The sequence below is a fragment of the Hyalella azteca genome, unplaced genomic scaffold, assembly GCF_000764305.2.
Source record: "Hyalella azteca isolate HAZT.00-mixed unplaced genomic scaffold, Hazt_2.0.2 contig12323, whole genome shotgun sequence".
NCBI lineage: Eukaryota > Metazoa > Arthropoda > Malacostraca > Amphipoda > Hyalellidae > Hyalella > Hyalella azteca.
This window is the reverse complement of record NW_025942283.1, coordinates 58880-78557: the sequence shown is the minus strand read 5'-3', so window position 1 is coordinate 78557 and position 19678 is coordinate 58880. Positions and strand designations below refer to the sequence as shown.

Sequence of the window (19678 nt, the reverse complement as noted above, 5' to 3'; positions counted from 1 at the left end):
AAACCTGAACGACGTAAGCACCCGGAATCATTGCAAAAATCGTGTCGCTCCTCGTTTATCATACAAAATGTGACCATTAACTCTGGATAGTAACAAAATAAGTTGATCAATGTTCTCACATGATCATTCGTACGTAACAACGCTTAAAATCTGCACAAGTGTTAAAAATAAATTTAACTGAATAGGGCCTTGTTCAGTAGTAACATCTACTGAGAAAAACGAGTTATCTACCACCTGATGTGTCGCTCGTCATGATCATCGCATTATATGAGCTTCTGAATTGTTTGATCTAAACAAATTTTTAAATAACACTCGAGCGTGACGAAGGCGTCGTTAAACCAAATAAAATTCAGCATTCGGTAATGAAATATTAGGTTCACGACTTACTAGAGCCTTAAGACGATAAATTCTGGAAACACATTTAAAAACGATGTGTAATTAGTTGAATCCTCCTCCAAATCGAAAAATGATACCAATGTGGTGCTGCAAAGTTTAATTCAACTGATACACAGCATAACATTTTCGTACAGGAGCTATGTTTTTCAAAATTACTCCATCCAATCGGAACCAGAACTCTATGAGATTCTACGGCAATTCTGCTTCTCAATTAATTCTTCGCTGATAAGAATATAAGACCATATTTTAAAGGAGGAAAAAAATCGATTGAATCAGAATTGTTTCAAAATGACTCAAAGATAACATTGCACACGCTAAATACTGCCGGGAATACCACTGGTTAAGATGGAACTCTGGGTCCAGGATAGAATTATCGTATTGTTTTACAATGTGAAATCATTTACTATATAATGAACATAATAAAACAAGGTTATTAGTAGCATAACTAAGTTCGAAGAATAATCTAACTAAAATCAAGAACTTAAAAATAGAACGCATGGATAATCAAGTTATTTTCACACTGACGCTTCAGTCAGCATGAGAATTTCCTCGATCTTCCCTTACCTTTCATAAGAAAAAAATTATACCGAAAATTCCCCAGGATAGTGTCTATCATATATCAAGTTTAGAATTCATTATAGTAAATAAAATTGTGTTTGGACACGGCAACAGTTCTTTCTTGTTTCAATTAAAATTGATCCTGCTTTTCATTTGGAATGATGAAACACCATTAAAATTTGCTTTCCACAAAGTTCTAGAAAAAGCATTGTGGAAGACTTCAAGGTCGTCTCTGGTTAAATAGTAGGTACAAGATTATGACCAGATAAAAAAAATAAATTCCTACTGACAAAATTATCGAAGATCTTCACCGATCGAACGCAGTGACAAGCTACAAAACAAGTCGACCAAAAGAAACTACAGTCATTAAGTTCCGTTTGGTCCACACGAGAGCAGATTGACCTGCCCTGATCTCATGTATGGCATCTATTCACTCCTTTAGACAATCCGATTTCACTTTCTTTGACGAGAGAAGAAGTTCATGATGGCATTCTTGCAGTCTTCTGACTGCCAGCGCTCGCAGAGACGTTCACACTCCGCACGATTTGTCTAGGAAAAGAACAATACAACAAGATTTAGACATAATAATAGGTAATTTTTAAGGAAATAGTGACAAACATAACGAATTAATGTCATGTGTCAGTCAGTACACTCGTCACTTTGAGCCTAGTCGTTCAAATAAAAGATTGAAGAATTTTCCTCATCCACTTATATGGAGAAGCACAACGTGTTTTGTAACCAACGAACTACTCGGACTACTTGGTGACTCGGACTACTCTAATCATGAGTTTAAATCAATCACTTAGCATGACATGACATTCACCGTAAAGAAGAATAAGAATATAACTCACTTTTTTGAGGATTTCCTTATCAGCAGCGCGAGTGAGCTCCTTGCTGTAGATGAGGCAGCGCGCGGGCAACTTCGCTAAGGCCTGGAGACGCGGCCACACCTCCTGCTGCAGTCGGTCGTGAGGGAAGACTTCTGTCACCAACCTGTAGCGCTGTGCCTCATGTGCTGACAGCTGTAACGATCACCTCATGCTTCATGTTGTGCTGTACATAATATAATAATAAATATATTAATAACTAAATAATATACCGCAAACTCTTGCCCGACTTCTTTTACTTTTGTAAGATGTACCGATTAGTCTTCAACAGTCAAGAATGCTAATGTTTTTGGTTAAACGTCCTTCCTCGATCATCACGCAGAAGAGAACCGAGAGCAAACGTCAGTCCATCTCCAGCTAGCGGCTCAGCAACGACTTACACAAATAGGAATTTAAACCTACGAAGAATCACGCCACATTTCGTAGACCTACCGCCTACGAAGAAAGCCATATTTGTTCGATAAGGAAGTGACTCCTCCTCATTCCGATTTGGCTTCGTAAGTTAAGGAGGTTTTGTTCTTTGCTGATGTCAAAGATCGTGACGTCTGCTCAAACACACGATCATAGATCGCATCGAAATTTCTGAACGCGATTGCAGCTACTTTTATCCGGATGATCACAAACACTTTGTCATGTTTTGATAAGCCGATCCCACCAGAACAAACTAATATACAAATATGATACAGCATCATCTACTTAGACTTCAGTGATTATCAATTTCCCAAGTTATAGTTACTTTAAATATGTTGTGGATTAACTTTAAATGTACAGAGGAGTGCGTTTAGCAATCAAAGTGCTTAACTGAAGTCCAAGTTCACCAAGTTTATAAGATAGAAAAAATGTATTTAGATCGAAATAAAAGTTTCCAGTACAAAAATGTTTCTTTAGAATGAACCACAAGTTTACAGTTATGTCGATAGTCGAATGAAATCATTTATAATTTGAATGTAAGTAAGCAAAAAGCAAAAGCAATAAAAAAAATAAAAAAAAAAAAAACAATAATTCCAGGTGCACTCCACTAAACAACAGACAAAATTTTGTACGTCTTCTTGATGCAAAGTTTATTCGTCGTGTAGGGAAATCCCACACGCAGAGTTGATTTATAAGCGCAAATGCTGAGTTGCGAATTGTGCCTAAGATAAACAGTACTACACAGACCTTCTTGTTGAACATAAGCATCTCTGATGCGATGCCTGGGCCCATCAAGCGAGGGAACACGTAAGATGAACATCCTTCAGCGGTTTGGCCGAGCTGTGAAAAGGGCGTCTGGAACCAAGCCTGCACACAAATTGCTTGTATTTCAGGGCAATCAAGGCTGCAGCAGCAGGTGCTCGAGATTGCTTTAGAGGAGCATGATTTGCATTTCATACGAGTTTGACAAACAAACGATAATGCCATTAGAGTTCGAAGTGAGGGGAACAACCATAGTTATTATCACCAATAAAATGTCAGAGCCGTGACACGCTATAGACGTCCTTGTGTTAGTTACATTTCTAGTTGAGCGGAATTCATTTGTTTCACGGACACCTCAATTTTAATTCAGAATTCATGGCACAGAAACAATATTGATACAGGATATCCCGCCTATAGCTTTTAGTGACCACACGAAAGAGAGATGAACATTTGAGATTCAAATTTAAAATCGTGACTCAGGGAAAAAATTAAGCTGGTTCTAGATAGATTCTCTTATTCCAGTGAGGAAAATATTTTTCTAATTTCATCGACTGGAAATAAGCAAATGAGTAAATACAAGCAGACATACCTGATCAGAAGAATACACGGCGTCATAGAGGCCTAGGGTGGTCACCGACACCCCGACTGCGGGACCATTCACCACGCCAATCAAAGGTTTAGGGAACTCAATGAAGGCATCAATGAACCTGCACGAGAAACAGTTGCATTTCTTTTGAACACATTTCACCAGTCTGAGGATTCATTCAGCTGCTAAAAAATAAATGCCTACCTATGGTCCATTCTTTATTACAGTATGAACTTTAGCATTTTGTTGACAACGTCCTGAACTCACTGGTAAAGAAACTCTTTAGTGCGGTTGGCGAGCTCAGCTTCACCACCCGGAGGTATGTTCATGAAATTCCCGAGGTCGTTGCCAGAGCAGAAGAAGTCACCCGCGCCCGTGATGGCAGTCAAAACAGTCTTGTCGTCCTTTGCTGCCTCGTGCATCAATTCAGTCCAACGGAAATACATCTAGAAAAACAAAATGTCAGCCAAGATTGCAAAAAAATAGTTATTATTTACGAAAAACGCCCAGATTGCTTCTGATTCAGACATCAAAAACATTCTTTATACTTGGAATTTGCAAGCAAAATTGGTCAATTTCCACGTCGTCTTCTCTGAAGATAAAACCTGATTTGTGAATGTCGATTAAGGTGATTTTCCAGACTGCACCGAGTCTCTCTGAATGAAAATTTGATTGACAATAAGAAATAATAAACCTAGAAACATTCACTGGAACATTTAACTAGCCAATTCTGGCATCCAATTGGAAGCCTTTCTAACACATTGAAAGTTTAATTTACTTTCATTCTGAAATTTAGGAGCATAACTTTTTACAGAACTGACACTTTACTTATATTTTAATTAGTGATGGACATATAATTTGGAATTTGACATCCCTATGAGGCTTTGACAATGGGTATCCAATCTGAAACTTGCGCGGAAACACACCTCAGGGTTGAGTGCATTCTTCTTCTTTGGTCTGTTAAGTTTGATGATCCTAAGACCATCTTCCACTGTCACTAGGATACTTGGTTCTTCGGTTGAAGTTGCTCCCTAATTGGAGAAGTGAAATGTGACTACAGAAAACATGAATAACAAGTAATAAGTAATTAATTAAATATTCATAATAATATAAAATATCTCGGTAATCAATAAATCAGCAAGCATAATGTCTACCCAGTTGGAATCAAGTTCATGACTGTTCATCAAATCAAAAAACAATAATGATAAACCTTCAAAATTTTTAATCGAAATTAAAGGGACTGAAATGATTTGTGATCATATGATTAGCATTACAAGTCATCAGTTTTGAAAGTTTTTATCAAATTCATACTAATAGATTAATCCATTAAATAGCATTGGTTCTAACCTGAGCAGCAGAAAGCTCATCAACTATAGCAAGATATGCCTTAAGAGCTTCCTCCTTAGACATGTCGGCAAGACTGTTCCATGCATCCCACTTGGCTCGAGCAACGAAGTCCATAACACCTGGTCTCTTGCCGGTTGCTTTCCCTTCCATGCCTTGCTTGTACAGTGCATACATCTTCAATTTGACTTCATTACCTGCACAGAAAATGAGATATCGTCCATGAACAAGAAAAATTACAAAAGAATATCGAAATTGCAATGCATTCGTTAGCAGCAGGAAAATATATAAATTAAGGGTTTTCTTTATACAGGAACATTAATGATGTGACCAAGAGAGATGGTAAATGATAATTTAGGTGATGGTTACGTTAATATGTTAATTGGTTAATTAATAGGGGATGGTTAATTTAATATGATGATTTATGACTGAGTTTTGAAAATTTTATAACTCGCATCATATTTTGTTCTGTATTTATTCGACGCTTACCAGACATAAGCAAGAACCCTAATTTTGTTAGTTGCATTGACTGTTGTGGATTGAAGAGCTTTCAAGTGTGCTGTATAAGTAACCAAAAAATTATCACTATACAACGCAGTACTGCATCCCTAGAAGTAAATTGGTGTATTCCTAAGAACCCAACAGTACACACGCTTCATCAATACCGAAGTGTTTTCTTAATGAAAGTTAATGAATAACTAAATTTTGTTAAGTTATTGTGTCATAATCGTCAGTACACTTCAAGTGGGAAACCGAGATTATAGGTATACTCATATTTTCCAATAATAATAAATCACCAACTAGAACTTTAGGAATCAGGTTATGGCAAGAACACTTAGCACTGTCTCCTTGTGTAATGCATTAAAATTTTAGGTTACACACAACAAATTGAGCAAACCTCAGCTTATGTACACTGTCATTTAATAATTCAATCAAAAAGGTTCTAGGTGTATATAAATGCTAAATAAAAATTTCCAGGGGTTCATTGGTATTGGAGAAAATATCAGCAGTCCTTTGCAGAAGATAATAAAATCTATTCGGAGATGGTCATAGAATAAACAATTTCAGCTGTCCAACACAAACCAGGGTCTTCCTTTAGGGATGCCAGTCGATGTTTCACTTCTTCAAACTGCTGTGCAATAGAAGATGACATGTATCTTGGTGCGCCTCCAATGAAAGATGGACCCAAATTCCTGCATGCTTGAACATTGACAACATGATTGGCAGTTGAGTTGAAGAAGCACCGCCTGCAAGATCATTCATCAAAAGTTGAACAGACCAAAAACATTTTACGTCAATATTGTCACGTTGGCAAAAATATTATTTATTGTCTGTTGAGTATAAAAGATGTTTCTACAAGACAGGATTTACAATGTTAAAGGTATTCCTGTGATCAACACACAAGTGGCCATCTTCCTCAAGTTGCAATCTCTCTCTCTCAAAAAAAAAAAAAAAAAATTTCAAATTACAATTAATTAACAACATTTTTGTACAGATTTCAAAAGCTTGTGAGCATGAAGATTTTTCTGGCATTCAAAATTGTTTTGCTAATCAGTAATTACATTTTTGTTATTTAATTTATAAATTAGATGCAGTAGCAACTTGATGGTCATTGACAGTAGGAGTTTATAACAGAACTGAATAAATAGTTGTATACAACATCAATTCATAGCCAATAATACAGTAACATTGGATTGTTACCTTCCATATTAACCTTGATTTTTTGGTCATTGATTACATCATTATAATACAATCAAAAATCACAGCAGCTAATATGATTATGTATACCTACTTCTTAATTATCCGCTGCAAAAATTTAAAACTTTTAATTAATAGCCTTCAAATGGTTCATCTGAAGCAGAAAAATCTGAAGAACATCTTTGACTGAACCTCTGTGAATAATTGGTTCAGGGAACTAATTAATATAAATGTTAACTCACCTAAATGGTATTGATGCTGCAAGGAAAGATTTGGCAACCATTTTAGATACTAGAATAGCAATCGAACTGAAATGACCCTTCAACAAATAGTTTTCATTAACCTTCTAACTTCTTTTGTTAGTTTTTTAAGGTTTTGGTTGTATCAACCAAGCACCTTACAGCTTCACAGGGTTCATCGGGCAGCTAATAAATCTGAGAAATAAATATAAAGCATTAATACACATATTACAAGACAATTCAATGAATTTAAAATGTAAGAACTTTGTATGAGGGGTTAATACAAGTAACATGTATCTCTTATTCAGCTCAAGCAAGGTCAGCCGTCAGTTCGAACCAAGAACTGAAGCCATAATTGATGCAGCCTGGAGCATTCAAAGTTCCATGAGCATGAAAGCCTTGAAAATTTTATGAAAGCACACCATAAATGCCCCGTTAAGGCACAGTCACTTATACAGAGATTGTATTAGTTGCAAGTTTTCACACTTCAAATATTGTGTTGATTTATTCCTCAAATGCAATTGCGTCTGAAGCAGTACAGGTTGTTGTGTTAATATGCCATGAAATGACAACAGTTTGGCTACAGCAGTCGTAATGAAGGCTTCTAGGGCAAGTGCTTCTAATGTTATGAACTATATCTTGTCCCAACGATGATGGTTCTAATAACGTTAATAGGCGTTCAGATGATATTGAACTGTTCTTATAGATATTCCATGAGTACGATCTACTGTGGAATGTACGTCACGATGAATTTTCAAAAAAAAAAAATTGAGAAAGTATAGTGTTTTGAAACTTAAACAAGAGCTTATTAGGTCTCTCACCGACACTCAACAACGATTTAAAAAAGTTTTTCAACTCGGAAAAAGTTTTCCAACTCGGAAAAAGTTTTCATCCTTGACAAAGTATTTCACCTCGTTTTTCACACCTGACCAAGTTCCCATTTCTAGAGTTGTACCAAAACCACCAACTGCTTTATCAAAAGCGTCCTCAAATTTGACATTACATGCACGTTCTATATCCCGCCGTCGCACCGTGACCTCACTCGATGGTTTCTAACGACGCTCTGGCACATGCAGATGTGAAAATACCATTAAACAAATACCTTCCTTGTGAATAAACTTTCAGCCGGCAAACCCAACAGCGTGAAATACTTCCAGCGAAAACTCTCGCCGCTGCTATCCTCGTGTTTACAGGGGTTAGACAAAATAAGGGAAACGCCAAAGAAATCCACAAAAATATTTTAGTATGGTGTACGTCTACTTTTTGCCGCAATTACAGCCTCAATTCTCCGAGGTATTGATTCATAAAAATTGTGAATTGTTACTAAAGAAATTTTAACAAATTATTCAGTTAAAACTCCCTCAGGCTCTTTTAAAGACGGTGGCTGCGGGAATCGACTTCTGACTTGCATCTCTAAAAACCACCATAATATTCGATAACATTCAGGCCTGGTGATTGTTGTGGCCAAATAAGATGCTCATCTTCATGAGAAAGTGCCATTTTTTGACAATTCCAGCTGTATGGATCGAGGCATTATCATCTAGAAAAGTGGGGTTCACCTCCGGAAACGGTGCTTGAACCATTGAATGAACTTGGTCCTCCAAAATTCCTAAATAGTCATGGCTGTGAATTCTTAAATGAAGAGAAATCATTGGTCCGCCGGATTTAAGAGAAATCATTGGTCAGTCGGACTTAAAAAGAAATAGCACCTCAGGTCATCAGAGATCCCCCGCCATGTTTTACGGGTGGCAGTGCAGTCGGGATTAAACGACTCTTAGTTGTCTCCTAACGTAAACTCGGCCAGAGGTTGGAAATAAGGTAAACGACGATTCTTCATTGAAAATCACATTTTGACACTGCTCGAGGGACCAATTCTGGAGGTTTTACACCAAAAACGTTTAGAAAACGCTCAAAACGATTTGATGTATTTGTATTTGAAGTCAGGTTTTCAAATTGCAGCTCTTTCATAGAATCGACATCTGTGCAGCTCTCGGCAGACAGACTTCATGGCCACTGCGTTCTGCAGGTATCCATTGAGGTCTGCAGTAATTTGAACAGCCGTGATCTTTCGATTGTCCCTCACAATTCGATTTAGGTACCGACAGTCTCTCGCAGAAAACTTCGACTTTTGGCTAGACCTGTGCTTTGCTGAGGACGTTTTTCCATCTCTTTCAAAAGCAGTCATTACATTTGAGACGGTACCTCTAGAAACGTCAATCACTCGGGAAGTTTCTGTCGCACTAGCACCTGCCATACGAGCACCAACAATTTTGCCTCTATAAAAGTCAAAGATACTTGCAATCTATTGCTTATAGGTTAATTTATAGACACAAAAATCAACTAAATGTATCTGCGCAATGATAAAATATCAATTAGCATCAACAATAAGCAATAAAACATAAAAATATGTAACTTTATATTGGTTATAACATGTACGAAAATTACGATATCAAAATGTCAGGTATTTCCCTTATCGTCTAACCCCTTAAGCACCTTTAGCTACCCTACCTCTACATGGTCCAGGAATTGAGGTAAATGATAAAATTCTTGATAAACAACTTGCATTAAGATCAGGGAGACCACCCACAACTGCTCTCCCTAGCCAGTGATTTCCCCTCACATGACCGTATAGGACATCTGCAGGAGATAGGAGGTTAGTAAGTAGCAAGAAAATACACATGGGAAATTTGGAAGAGCTGCCAAGTTACTAGTCAGTGCTATGCCCTTTCGCGCATTATATTCGAAGCATTCAAATTACATCCTAGGACATGTGAATAATCTACTCCAGCTCTATACATTTAAATGGTGCAAGTTTTGTTAGACCATAAATTAATGCTGATGGTAACAAGAGGGTAGAATTCGAGGGATAGTGGTGCATATATCCAACATGTAGCCATGCTTGATAATTTTTCTCAATTCCCACATATACTGTGCTTTTGTTGTTTTTGCACAATATGATATGGGTAACCGCTTGTATAAATACATGTTATTCCCCCGAATTCCTCCTGAATTCTACCTATTACTAATTTAAGTTGGTGGAACCGAGTATTGTGAATCATAGGGAAGGGCAAGTATTCAATGAATAGTTACAGCATCTGGGCATAGGGTCGGAAATTTTGACGGTTTGACTCAAAGACTACAGGAGGATTAAGGAAACCAAACCATGGCCATGCTGAGTGAAAACCCATCTATTTATAGCGACCAAGTGTAACCCACAAGCAGCAACAAGAAATGAACTGAACTTCCCAAGGCTCAAACCTATGGCTGCCTTCTCTCATTTCATCTCAGTGTCGCTTTAATTAACTGCGCTACAGTGACAAATGCCAGGCACAAATTGCAGCGTACAAAATTTTATAGAAAGAGGCGCATGATTTTATTTGTGTCTGTGTCTAGAAATCCACTAGGGAGCCAAAGGGGGCGCCAGCTTGAAAAAGTTTGGGAACCACTGGTTTACCAAGACAGGACAGCAGCGTGATGGGGCAATAAGAAGTTGATAAGCTTGGATCTTACCCAAGTTTCAGGATAGGCAATATAATACTTTCCTTCCAGGAAGTTGGAAGGATGCCTAGCTGAAAGCTTTGATTGTATAAAGTCAAAAGTGAGTTGCAGTGTTCATCGGAGAGGGCTTTTACAAAACTATTATGTCTTTCATCCTTGCCTGATGTACTTAGTCAGCCGCATGTGCCTCATAGCTTGGGACAGCTAATCCCCACTGAAACAACAGTTATAGTCCCCAGTTCCAGCCCAGCTTCCAATAATAACCCTACCTATGTAGAGCTGCAGGGGCTTACAAGTCACCACTTCCTCCAACAGCCTGAAAGTTTTGGCAGAATAAATTTGCCTTGGCAGGGTATTGCTCAGCAGTTGCCCATTGTCAACCATAGGGTAGATAGGCACTGCAGAACGTGATTGCAGCAGTCAAATTTTTTGCCATGCAACATCAATAGGCATTGTGCAAGTTATTGATGACAAAAAATTCCTTTTATATTTAACTTTACTTCGGAATATACAATTCCTGGCAAAGGCCTGGCAGCGCTTATTTTCAATGAGCTGGCCCAAATGGGATGCCTCTCCAGCGCTTGACGAGCACGATGCCTGCTCGTGCACGATGCCTGCCTCGCCAGAAGCTACCTTGCACCAGGGAAAATTTCGCCAATTTAGATGCTTGCCACTTGTCCGTGGAATACAAACAGATGCAGTATCAATAATACCTGAGGTCATCTCCGCAATCACTTCCTCAACTGATGCTGGTTGTACAAAGCTATGGAGGGTTAGGTGCCCAGGCATTTTATGCAGAGTTCCAGAGGTGGGATTCCATTTTAGTACAAGCAAGGATGCCAAGACATGAAGAGGAATACTTGAAGAGGCTAGAATGGGATAGTGATCACTTCCCACATCTCTTAGCCTTTCCAGATGTAAGCATGGTAAGACATCTGATGTAACTAAAATCAGGTCCTATCTGATACATCTGCCCGTTCTGCGATCAATATAGGTATAGAAATCAGTTGCATTGAGTAAATTTAGCAAGGTGGACAGAAGGACTGCCCAGGTGCTCAAGGGACTGCCCAGGTGAATCTGCATGAGAGCAGGCAGTAGAGAGAAGAGGAGAATGCGCATGGAAGTCCCCAGTTAACATAAAAAGTAAACTGGGTCAAGTTGTTCAGTGTAGTGAAGAAGCTCTGGAAAAGTTACTGCAGTATTGGGGTTGTAGAGATTAAGAAGAGAGAAGAAGCTATGAGAACCCAAGTGCACAGTGGTGATCTGCACCACCAAGACGCCCCCCTGTAATGCATTCAGCTTGATCTCTTTGAAGCACCAGGATTTTGATCCAGGATTGGATCAAAATGCAAACACCAACTCCACCATGCGTTACTCTATTATACCACAAGCAGTGATATCCATAAAATGTTGGCAAATGAGCATCCTTCACCCAAGTCTCAGAAAGGCACTTGAGAATTGGCTTCAAGCTATAGAATAGTAACTTGACTTCAGTTAACTGGGCATAAAGACTGTTGCAATTCAAGGAAACCAGAGAAAGGGACATCAAATCACATCAGCTCCTGGATAAGCTATTTCTTTCTGAAATTGCGTGACTTAGATTGACCAGTTTTCCAAGTTGTAGATCCTGCACTGGAACATACCTTATCATTGACCCTATGACCATACTGACCAGTGCCCAAAACTGGACTGGGTTTAGTGGAGGTTGGGGCCTGACCACTATGCCATCCAGGGATAACAGAAACCCGCTCTTTACTAGATGCAACATCTTCACCTGACATATCCAAATGTGAGACCAGTCAAAATTTTTTCAACATCGAAGCCAGACCCAACTTCATCATCAGCTGAATAGACATCCTCTGGAGTTGAAGAGTTTACAGAACTTGCATTGCCAGCACAATCAGCAGAAGCCACAGCAGCAAGGTCAGCAGAAGCAGCAACAGCACAATATGCAGGAGAAACAACAGCACAATTTACAGAAGAAACAACATATCCAAAAAGGATAATCAGCGGAAGCAACAACAGCACAATCAGCAAAAGCAACAACATCTGGAGATTCTGCCAAGTTTGACACAGCCAAAGTGAGCCCAAAATGTTTTTGAATAGTAGCACAGCACAAATCAACAAGCAGGATTTCAGAGGAGATTCTTTATGCAATGAAATAGAAAACAAATCAACAAGACAGTCAAGTGAACCATAAAATTAGCCGGTAGAGCTGTAACACCAGACATTAACAACAATGGAGCAGGAGCATTCACTGACATCATCAACCCTCAATCTATCAGAAACAACCTGACTATATGACAGTGAACCAATCCTGCTAATACCACCCTGACTGTTCAACCTGTGATGTACTTTGGCAAGCTGGCAGACATCTGCATGCCATGCCTGACCTGAGATGGGTGGTACCCCAGCAAACCTCTCCCAGTCCCATGGACACCAGCAGCTCTTACTTTGGGCTTAGAGGGGTCACGACTAACTGGTACAGCACACTTTGGAGTGCACTCACAAGCAGGTGAGTTGGCTTTGCGGGCCCACTGCCATTGGTACACCCCAGGCTCTGATTGAGAACCATGAGCCTTTGAACAGACTCTTCTCTTCCCAATAAATTTCTTTACAAACTAGGCTGGAGTTTATGTAAATTTTCCCATGCTTACCCAGGTATTTATTTACAAATGGCCCTGGGTCAACAGTTGCAAAAAATATGCAAACCTTGTATTAAAGGAGTTATGATGAAGGCAATTCTAAGAAACTTGGAATAATAATGTTTACCAAGTCTGCAAATTTTACACTTTTTTGAGATGTTAATGGGTTATAATTTTTATTGTCCACTGAATGGTATACTCGGCATTTCTTGATCGGCCTATTTTTTTTAGATATTACCAACCAAAAACTAGTTATGAACAAGCATGCTCATACATGAAGTGACTAGGCATTGTGGAATGTTTGAAGTGAAACAGACATCATAAATCTTGCCTGTCAGACTCAGTTGATGACTGGTGGTACAGAGAAGGGGAACTCAATGAGAGCCTGAGAGGTGAGGAATAATACATGGCCAGTGGTTGGCTGAGCCGCTGAGGCCAATTAATTCTAGCTAAACCGCTGGCCATTACTTGGCCACCTGAAAGCTGCCCATTGCCGCAGAAATGGTGCAGTCTCAGATTATTTAGACAGATATCATATTAAGAACAGTACAAGCTCACGAGTAGAAACTGGCAAAGCCAAGAGCAGAAAAAAATTGCACACTGCTGTTGTGTCACAAATACCTCACTCTCAGACTTTGCCAAGCAGCCAGTCTGACTACCAGCCTCAAGAACATTGCTTTTGCACTGGCTGAAGGCTGAAGCAAGACCAGACATCTTATCTTGCTTGCGCAAGATAAGAGCAGACCTGAGACCAGAAATCTTATCTTGCTTGTGCATCCATTAGCAGAGTGTCCAAATTGCAGGCATTGATAGGTAATTTAAAAACTTGAATTGAGTAAGAGATGTAGCCAAAAGCGTGTAGCCAATTTTCATTCTTGTAATCTTGTTACTAGGTTATGGCTCTCAAAGACTACTTGCCTACTGGCTACTTCAGCTTCAGCACAGTCAGACTGAGAATACCTACTTTCTTCAGTCATTTGTCTCTTATGAGAGTTATGACTTATCATCCAATTCCAGGGCTGCAGGGCACCACTTTGTTATGTCTCTCCTAGTCTTAGACTCTTAGTCCTAGACTCTCCAATCTCCATCTTCACAAATTTGCGTGTTCCACCTTCCACAGGTGTTGAATCTTCGTTCAAGGGCACTAATGAGTAATGACTAAGCCACTAACAACAGATTGTAGCTTGTAGGTACGTTTACCTATGTCAGTTATTCAATAAGGTAGGGGGCATGGGCAATAACTCTATAACTTATAAGCATATTTCCCCCAAAGGCCCCAATCCCAAATCCAACTAGGTTATGTGCACCTGCTGGTTGCAGCCTTGCAGGTGAGACGTGGGTGGTGACTGCCGACTGGCCATGATGTGGCCAAAGAGCCTAAAGAGCCAAGAGGTACGGTACCTAAGAAGTTCACTGAGAGGTGAATCAGGAGATGGATCATGTCTTATCTTGACCACAGTTCACGCAAGACCCTCAGTCTCAAGTAGGTAATACTAGACACAACTCGCACAAGAACACTCTGAACAAGAGTTGCGGATTTTTCTCCCATTCAAATCGCGAATTGAATACGTAGAGTATTGCACATGGCAACGTAATTATGAAAGAGTAATTCAAAATGCATTACTTTGTAGTTTTGAAGGATTTCAAACAAGGATAAGGCAGCAATTTCTAGTAAAATTATCGAATGCCAAAAGATCTTTTCAGGGTGTTCGCGTTGGGTGCCGGCACTGCCGGGTGGACTGAATTCACGAAAGCCACATTAAAGCCAAAAGATGACCTCTGAATGATCAATTCAGGTAGGCTCAGCCTTATCACAAGACCGGTACGATAGACCTGTACGTACCTCACGGGTACGGCGGATACAATAGAATGCTGAATTCTTCAAATGGAGAGATTTCAGCGCAGACTGATAAATGTTTAACATATGAAACTTTTATATTCATTTCATGAAAGATTCACGTAACAAACGCTAAATTATACTCCAACACCTGATGGCTATAATCGTACATTTATACATTATAGGTCTCATTTTTTGGCAAGCAGAATTTCATCGTTATTGCCAAGTCCTAAGTAACATCGCCCAATTCCAAATCGCATTTTCTTCTGCGTTATACAGTTGCACGGTTAAGTTTACTCAAGCTCCAACGCCTATCATATGCAATTCTACAGGGAATTCGCTCACATTATATACACAATGTCTTATCAACAAAGGCGAGTGGTCAAGACTATAATCAAACTGCTCTTATAAGCTCCTCTCGATTTATACAATTACACGGCCCTGTTTTCCTATTGAACATGTCATCTCAATATTGTCATGTTAAACGTTCGGTTGCGGTTAGCGGTTTGCGATAACTCGACTCTCCAGTGAATAACAATCGCCCTAAATCGCTCCTCGATCTCGAATCACACTCGAACTATAGAGCCATAATTCATCATGAGTAAAAACCCTGAAAAGCAAAATACGCACTCGTGCGAGGTCACACCCAGTTAAAATTTCTAAATTTAACCACGTTGATTAATGTAAGTTGGTGCGCAGTAAGTAAACGGGATGCGCACTCTAACTAGTCCTACATTTTATGATCGTAAGCTCTAAATTATGAAAACAAAGAAAGATTTACAAATAAATAATTTATTTTCAAATGTTAGGTTGTTTGACTGTTTGAGGTCAGATTCTGGAAATTTAGCAAATATATGGGACCAATTCAAACGAGTTCCACAATTCATGCCTATTCAGAAGGGATATTTTACCTGGGTATATAAGTATAAATGTATAAATTATAATCAAGTTATTGTGGTGGAATTGTGAGACATTGCAAAACGGGTAGGTTTGATTTAGATTAAAAATGAGGTATTTGAAATTTCCTTTGCGTAATATGAAAAATACAATTGTTAATGTACTAAAACGTCAAAGGGAGTCCTATGTTGAATGAATATATATATGAACAGTTTTTTTCTCATTCTCCAACTAATGCATGAGTATTTATTACCTGCCATTGCCATGGTTGGAAACTATCAGCGAGAGTCAAGATAACGAGCTTTCCAAAGTCCAGGAGTTATCAATCGCAATCAACGTCGAGATAACTTGTGAGGTCAAGGTGCTTGCACACGGAAAGTTTTAGCCGGTAGTATTGGCGGCAAATAATTCACCCTTCTAGTTTTACTGGTCTTAAATTAAGCTTATTCACGAGAAAATAACTAGCTAAACAGCATTTCTCATCCGCTAGCGACCCTGCGTCGTTGGAAACATTTGAGTTAAGTTTGTGCTCGGGTAAAAAATATGTAACGTGACAGTAATTGCGAGTTTGAGGAAGCTACTGCTGAAGCTTTTGATGAAATTTTAGCAGCTTTAGCTGAAGAGACGAAAAACCTTATCGATCGACGTAGGGTGTGGGTGCCAGTTTGGGTGGGTCGAAGAGATAAATTGAAACATCATCGACTTTACTTCGTGAACTCAAGGAGCAGCACAAACAGGCTCACCACGGCTGCTTTATCCCAACTAGTGTCCGATGCCGATGGCGATAAAAGCGTCGTATGGTCGTATGAGTAAGAATTTATGAAAAATTACTAATTGTATTTGGATGGCAGTGCAGCGATGTTAAACTTCGGTGCGCAGGTAAGACGACGGGATGGTTTGAGTTGGTGAATCTGAAAAAGGACACATTTTGGTCGTGAGAGTTTACATTTGCGCACCCGTGAGTGTCTACTTGTCAGGAATATTTTTGGTGGAACCACAATACAAAATCTTATTGTTATTCGTGCTATCAAGAGTCGGCAAAATCCAAAGAGCAGCTGCCAGATTAGATATTGCTCTTAGAGAATAGAAATTATAGCGAATTTTTCGTGCGATGACAGATATTTTAATGCGTCGTTGACTCGGTTCTGTACCAGCAATGGTAATGCGTCATAGATGTGCGATAACGTTTTGTGAGATAGCTTTGGTGAATGTTTCGATGTATCATCCATGCAAGGGCTCATGTTCAGAGTAACCGTGGATGTTGAAATGGACAGTTACTGAACATTCAGATCAATTGCCATGAGTAATTGATGTATGACCAGTTGTTGGGGTGCGTTATAAATGTACGGTAGTTTCACTTCAACATAAATGTGTACGCTGATGTTGTAATGCGTCTTACTTGTACAAACAGCGGCTTTCATGAGTCATAGATGTGAAGAAACGTTTTGTAATGTACCATCGATGTTGAAACAGATGTTGTAATGTCTCATTGATGTCCGAGCAGATGTAATGTGTTATTAATGTGCGAGCGACCATTTGTTCTAATGAGTGATTGATGTGAGAGCAGATTTAAAAGCATAAATATATAGCGGTTTCAGCGTTTATTAGGCCGTAGGCCTGTCGCCGATTCTTAACATCGCAGAACATTCACAGCATTTTGCGGTCTCGAACTCGCAACTCACTGCTCCAATTCTACTGTGCTTAACCGCCCGGCCTCCTCGCCGATTCTGACCAGAAACTGGCGCACAGAGCTGGGATCGAACCCGCGCCTTTCTGCTCCAATCCTGGGACTCTGAACTTTAACCACTGGGCCACCCTAATATAATGTAGTACAAATATTTTAATGCCCTAATAACGAGCAGACAAATATATAATTCGACATTTATGAGTGAGCATGAGGCGTGATGCATTATCAACATAAAAAACACGTTCATGTAAATGTTTAATTTCTTTTGGCACAATCCTTTACACCTGTCCTGAATGAGAGCGATACTCATGATTCAAGTGTCTTTGTATAAACATACTGCGAATCATACCCGCGGCATGTAACTAAAAGCGCAAAAGCTTCACTCACAGAAGATTGGGTTGGTGCCACCGACGTCAGTGAAGGTGCGTGTGATGGTTCGTGTTCTGGTCCTCGTGCGTGTGCGTGTGTCATCCTCGCACTCGATGACCTGAGTTCTGGTCACGAACACAACTTGCGATGACCCGCAGGAAGTCACCGTCGATACCAGTGTCTGTCAAACGCAACATTATTAGTCAACAATTATTATTATTATAACGTTAATGTAAGAAAACGTGAAAACGTGCGAGAAGTAACAATCGAAAAGTTTTTTTTTTTTTGTCTTAAAGATGTTATAGTAGTAAATATTGTCATATATATTTACGAAATCAGGGGGAATATATGTTTTTCTGATAAAAGAATGACGTAGTTAGAATCTTACATTATAATAATATAAATTATAATATTGAATGAAATGTTGCTAGTTCGCTATCATAATTCAGAAAAATAATTAACCCTGCAACTTATCATAAATTATGAACCTTAATGTATAACGTATGACCAACCTGAAACTGAAACCTTGTTGTCGTGACTGTAAGGTATTGCGATACCACCACCGTATTGCCTGATGTCACCGTGCTGAGTATGTACGACGTTCGTGTACTGAAGACAGTTTGAATTTGACCTTGGTACACTGTACTTGCAGGAATATACACCGTACTTGCAGGCAGATACGAGTACACAGTAGATCCTCCCCCCCACACGGTACTGGTACGTACTATGTACAAAGGGACTTGTACTGTTCTTGTAACAGTTGTTCCAAAATTCACAGATGCAGTGATGCCAGGCAGCGGCCATCCGAATATCCTCTGCAAAATACAAATATTTTTAGTTTGATTCGTTGTTTGAACCACTATTGATTCCAATCCGAAGCCCCTACCTCACTTATCCATCTCTGACCAATCTGGAAAGTTTTCATTCGAAAATAGCATAAAATTTTTTAATGATTTCCGCACTACTTACGTTTGCTGGATCTCCTTCTTGCTGTGGTGGTTGCTCACTGCTGCTGAGTGTGTCTTGCGCGCTCACTGTCGACAGAACCAAAACAGTGACGAGGAACGCTGTTGACGTAACCCTAGAAAACGAAACATGTTCCAATTAACATTAAAATTGTATGTTTACTTTCCACCGAATATGATTTTTAGCACGTATAGCTCTCAATTAATATCAATTTAGATTACTTCACTCGTGTTATATGAGAATCAATCTGGTTACCCACAAGAGAAATTTTAACTGAATCCACGAAATAGAGTAACTCTTTTTAACAACGTACCTCAACATTCTTGCTTGTCTTAATCCAGACATGATTATTAGTCGGTTCAAGCCAATGTTATTTCAGACTCGTGTTTTCTAAGTTAGCTTTTTATCTGCGTCAATCCAGACCGACTCGTCACAAGCTAGAACGAAAATGCTCGTGGCAGCGGAAGTACAACAAATGCTGGAAAGCTCCGATGGCTGCTGCGTATTTATACCTTGGCAAATATGATCGGGAATTCTGCAATTTAGATGGGCTGTAACGCCATCAGACCCATATTTAAGCGCGGGGCTTCACGCGGCTTGGATTTTCTGAACTGTGATAACAATTAGTATAGGAGGGGAATATTATTAATTGTGAATCTCCTGGGCAAAGTAATTCTGTTCGTCCACTGCTTGAACAATGAATGACTATTCTGTGATATATGAGAGACCCGACTGAAAGGTAAGAAAAAATTGTGTCTGTTTTCTTGATATTTCATTTAACTTTATAACACTCCAGAATTCAACTTTATGACAATTTTTTGCACATTATTCATTTGTTTTTGCTTGAAAATGGAGGCATCTAAATTACCTCTGGAAAATAGAATAAAATTTCGCTGTA

At 39.2% G+C, this 19678-nt stretch overlaps 2 protein-coding genes across 2 annotated transcripts; both read right to left on the bottom strand.

Annotated features, from left to right (window-relative positions):
* Positions 1–478: 478 nt before the first annotated feature.
* Positions 479–7103, bottom strand: LOC108680924 (enoyl-CoA delta isomerase 2). Its single transcript, XM_018169853.2, has 9 exons — positions 6885–7103; positions 6028–6191; positions 4948–5141; positions 4527–4631; positions 3868–4046; positions 3604–3721; positions 3000–3119; positions 1806–1976; positions 479–1503 (listed from the first exon to the last, which is right to left on the bottom strand). The coding sequence occupies exons 1-9, from the start codon at positions 6923–6925 to the stop codon at positions 1408–1410; spliced, it is 1188 nt and encodes a 395-aa protein (XP_018025342.1). The 5' UTR covers positions 6926–7103; the 3' UTR covers positions 479–1407.
* Positions 7104–15393: 8290 nt separating this feature from the next.
* On the bottom strand, positions 15394–19245 carry LOC108680920. The gene is made up of 5 exons (XM_018169851.2): positions 19094–19245; positions 18784–18895; positions 18327–18629; positions 17833–17995; positions 15394–16669 (listed from the first exon to the last, which is right to left on the bottom strand). Exons 1-5 carry the CDS (start codon positions 19123–19125, stop codon positions 16620–16622), a joined length of 660 nt encoding a protein of 219 aa, XP_018025340.1. The 5' UTR covers positions 19126–19245; the 3' UTR covers positions 15394–16619.
* Between the last annotated feature and the right edge of the window lie 433 nt (positions 19246–19678).

Coding starts and splice junctions, on each gene's coding strand:
- LOC108680924 (XM_018169853.2), bottom strand. CDS start 6,925: ATGGTTGCCAAATCTTTCCTTGCAGCATCAATACCATTTAG. Junction 6,192..6,884: donor GCAGCATCAATACCATTTAG/GTGAGTTAACAT, acceptor ATGATCTTGCAG/GCGGTGCTTCTTCAACTCAA. Junction 3,120..3,603: donor CCGTGTATTCTTCTGATCAG/GTATGTCTGCTT, acceptor ATTTGTGTGCAG/GCTTGGTTCCAGACGCCCTT.
- LOC108680920 (XM_018169851.2), bottom strand. CDS start 19,125: ATGTCTGGATTAAGACAAGCAAGAATGTTGAG. Junction 18,630..18,783: donor AAGAAGGAGATCCAGCAAAC/GTAAGTAGTGCG, acceptor TGTATTTTGCAG/AGGATATTCGGATGGCCGCT. Junction 17,996..18,326: donor CAACAAGGTTTCAGTTTCAG/GTTGGTCATACG, acceptor TGCGTTTGACAG/ACACTGGTATCGACGGTGAC.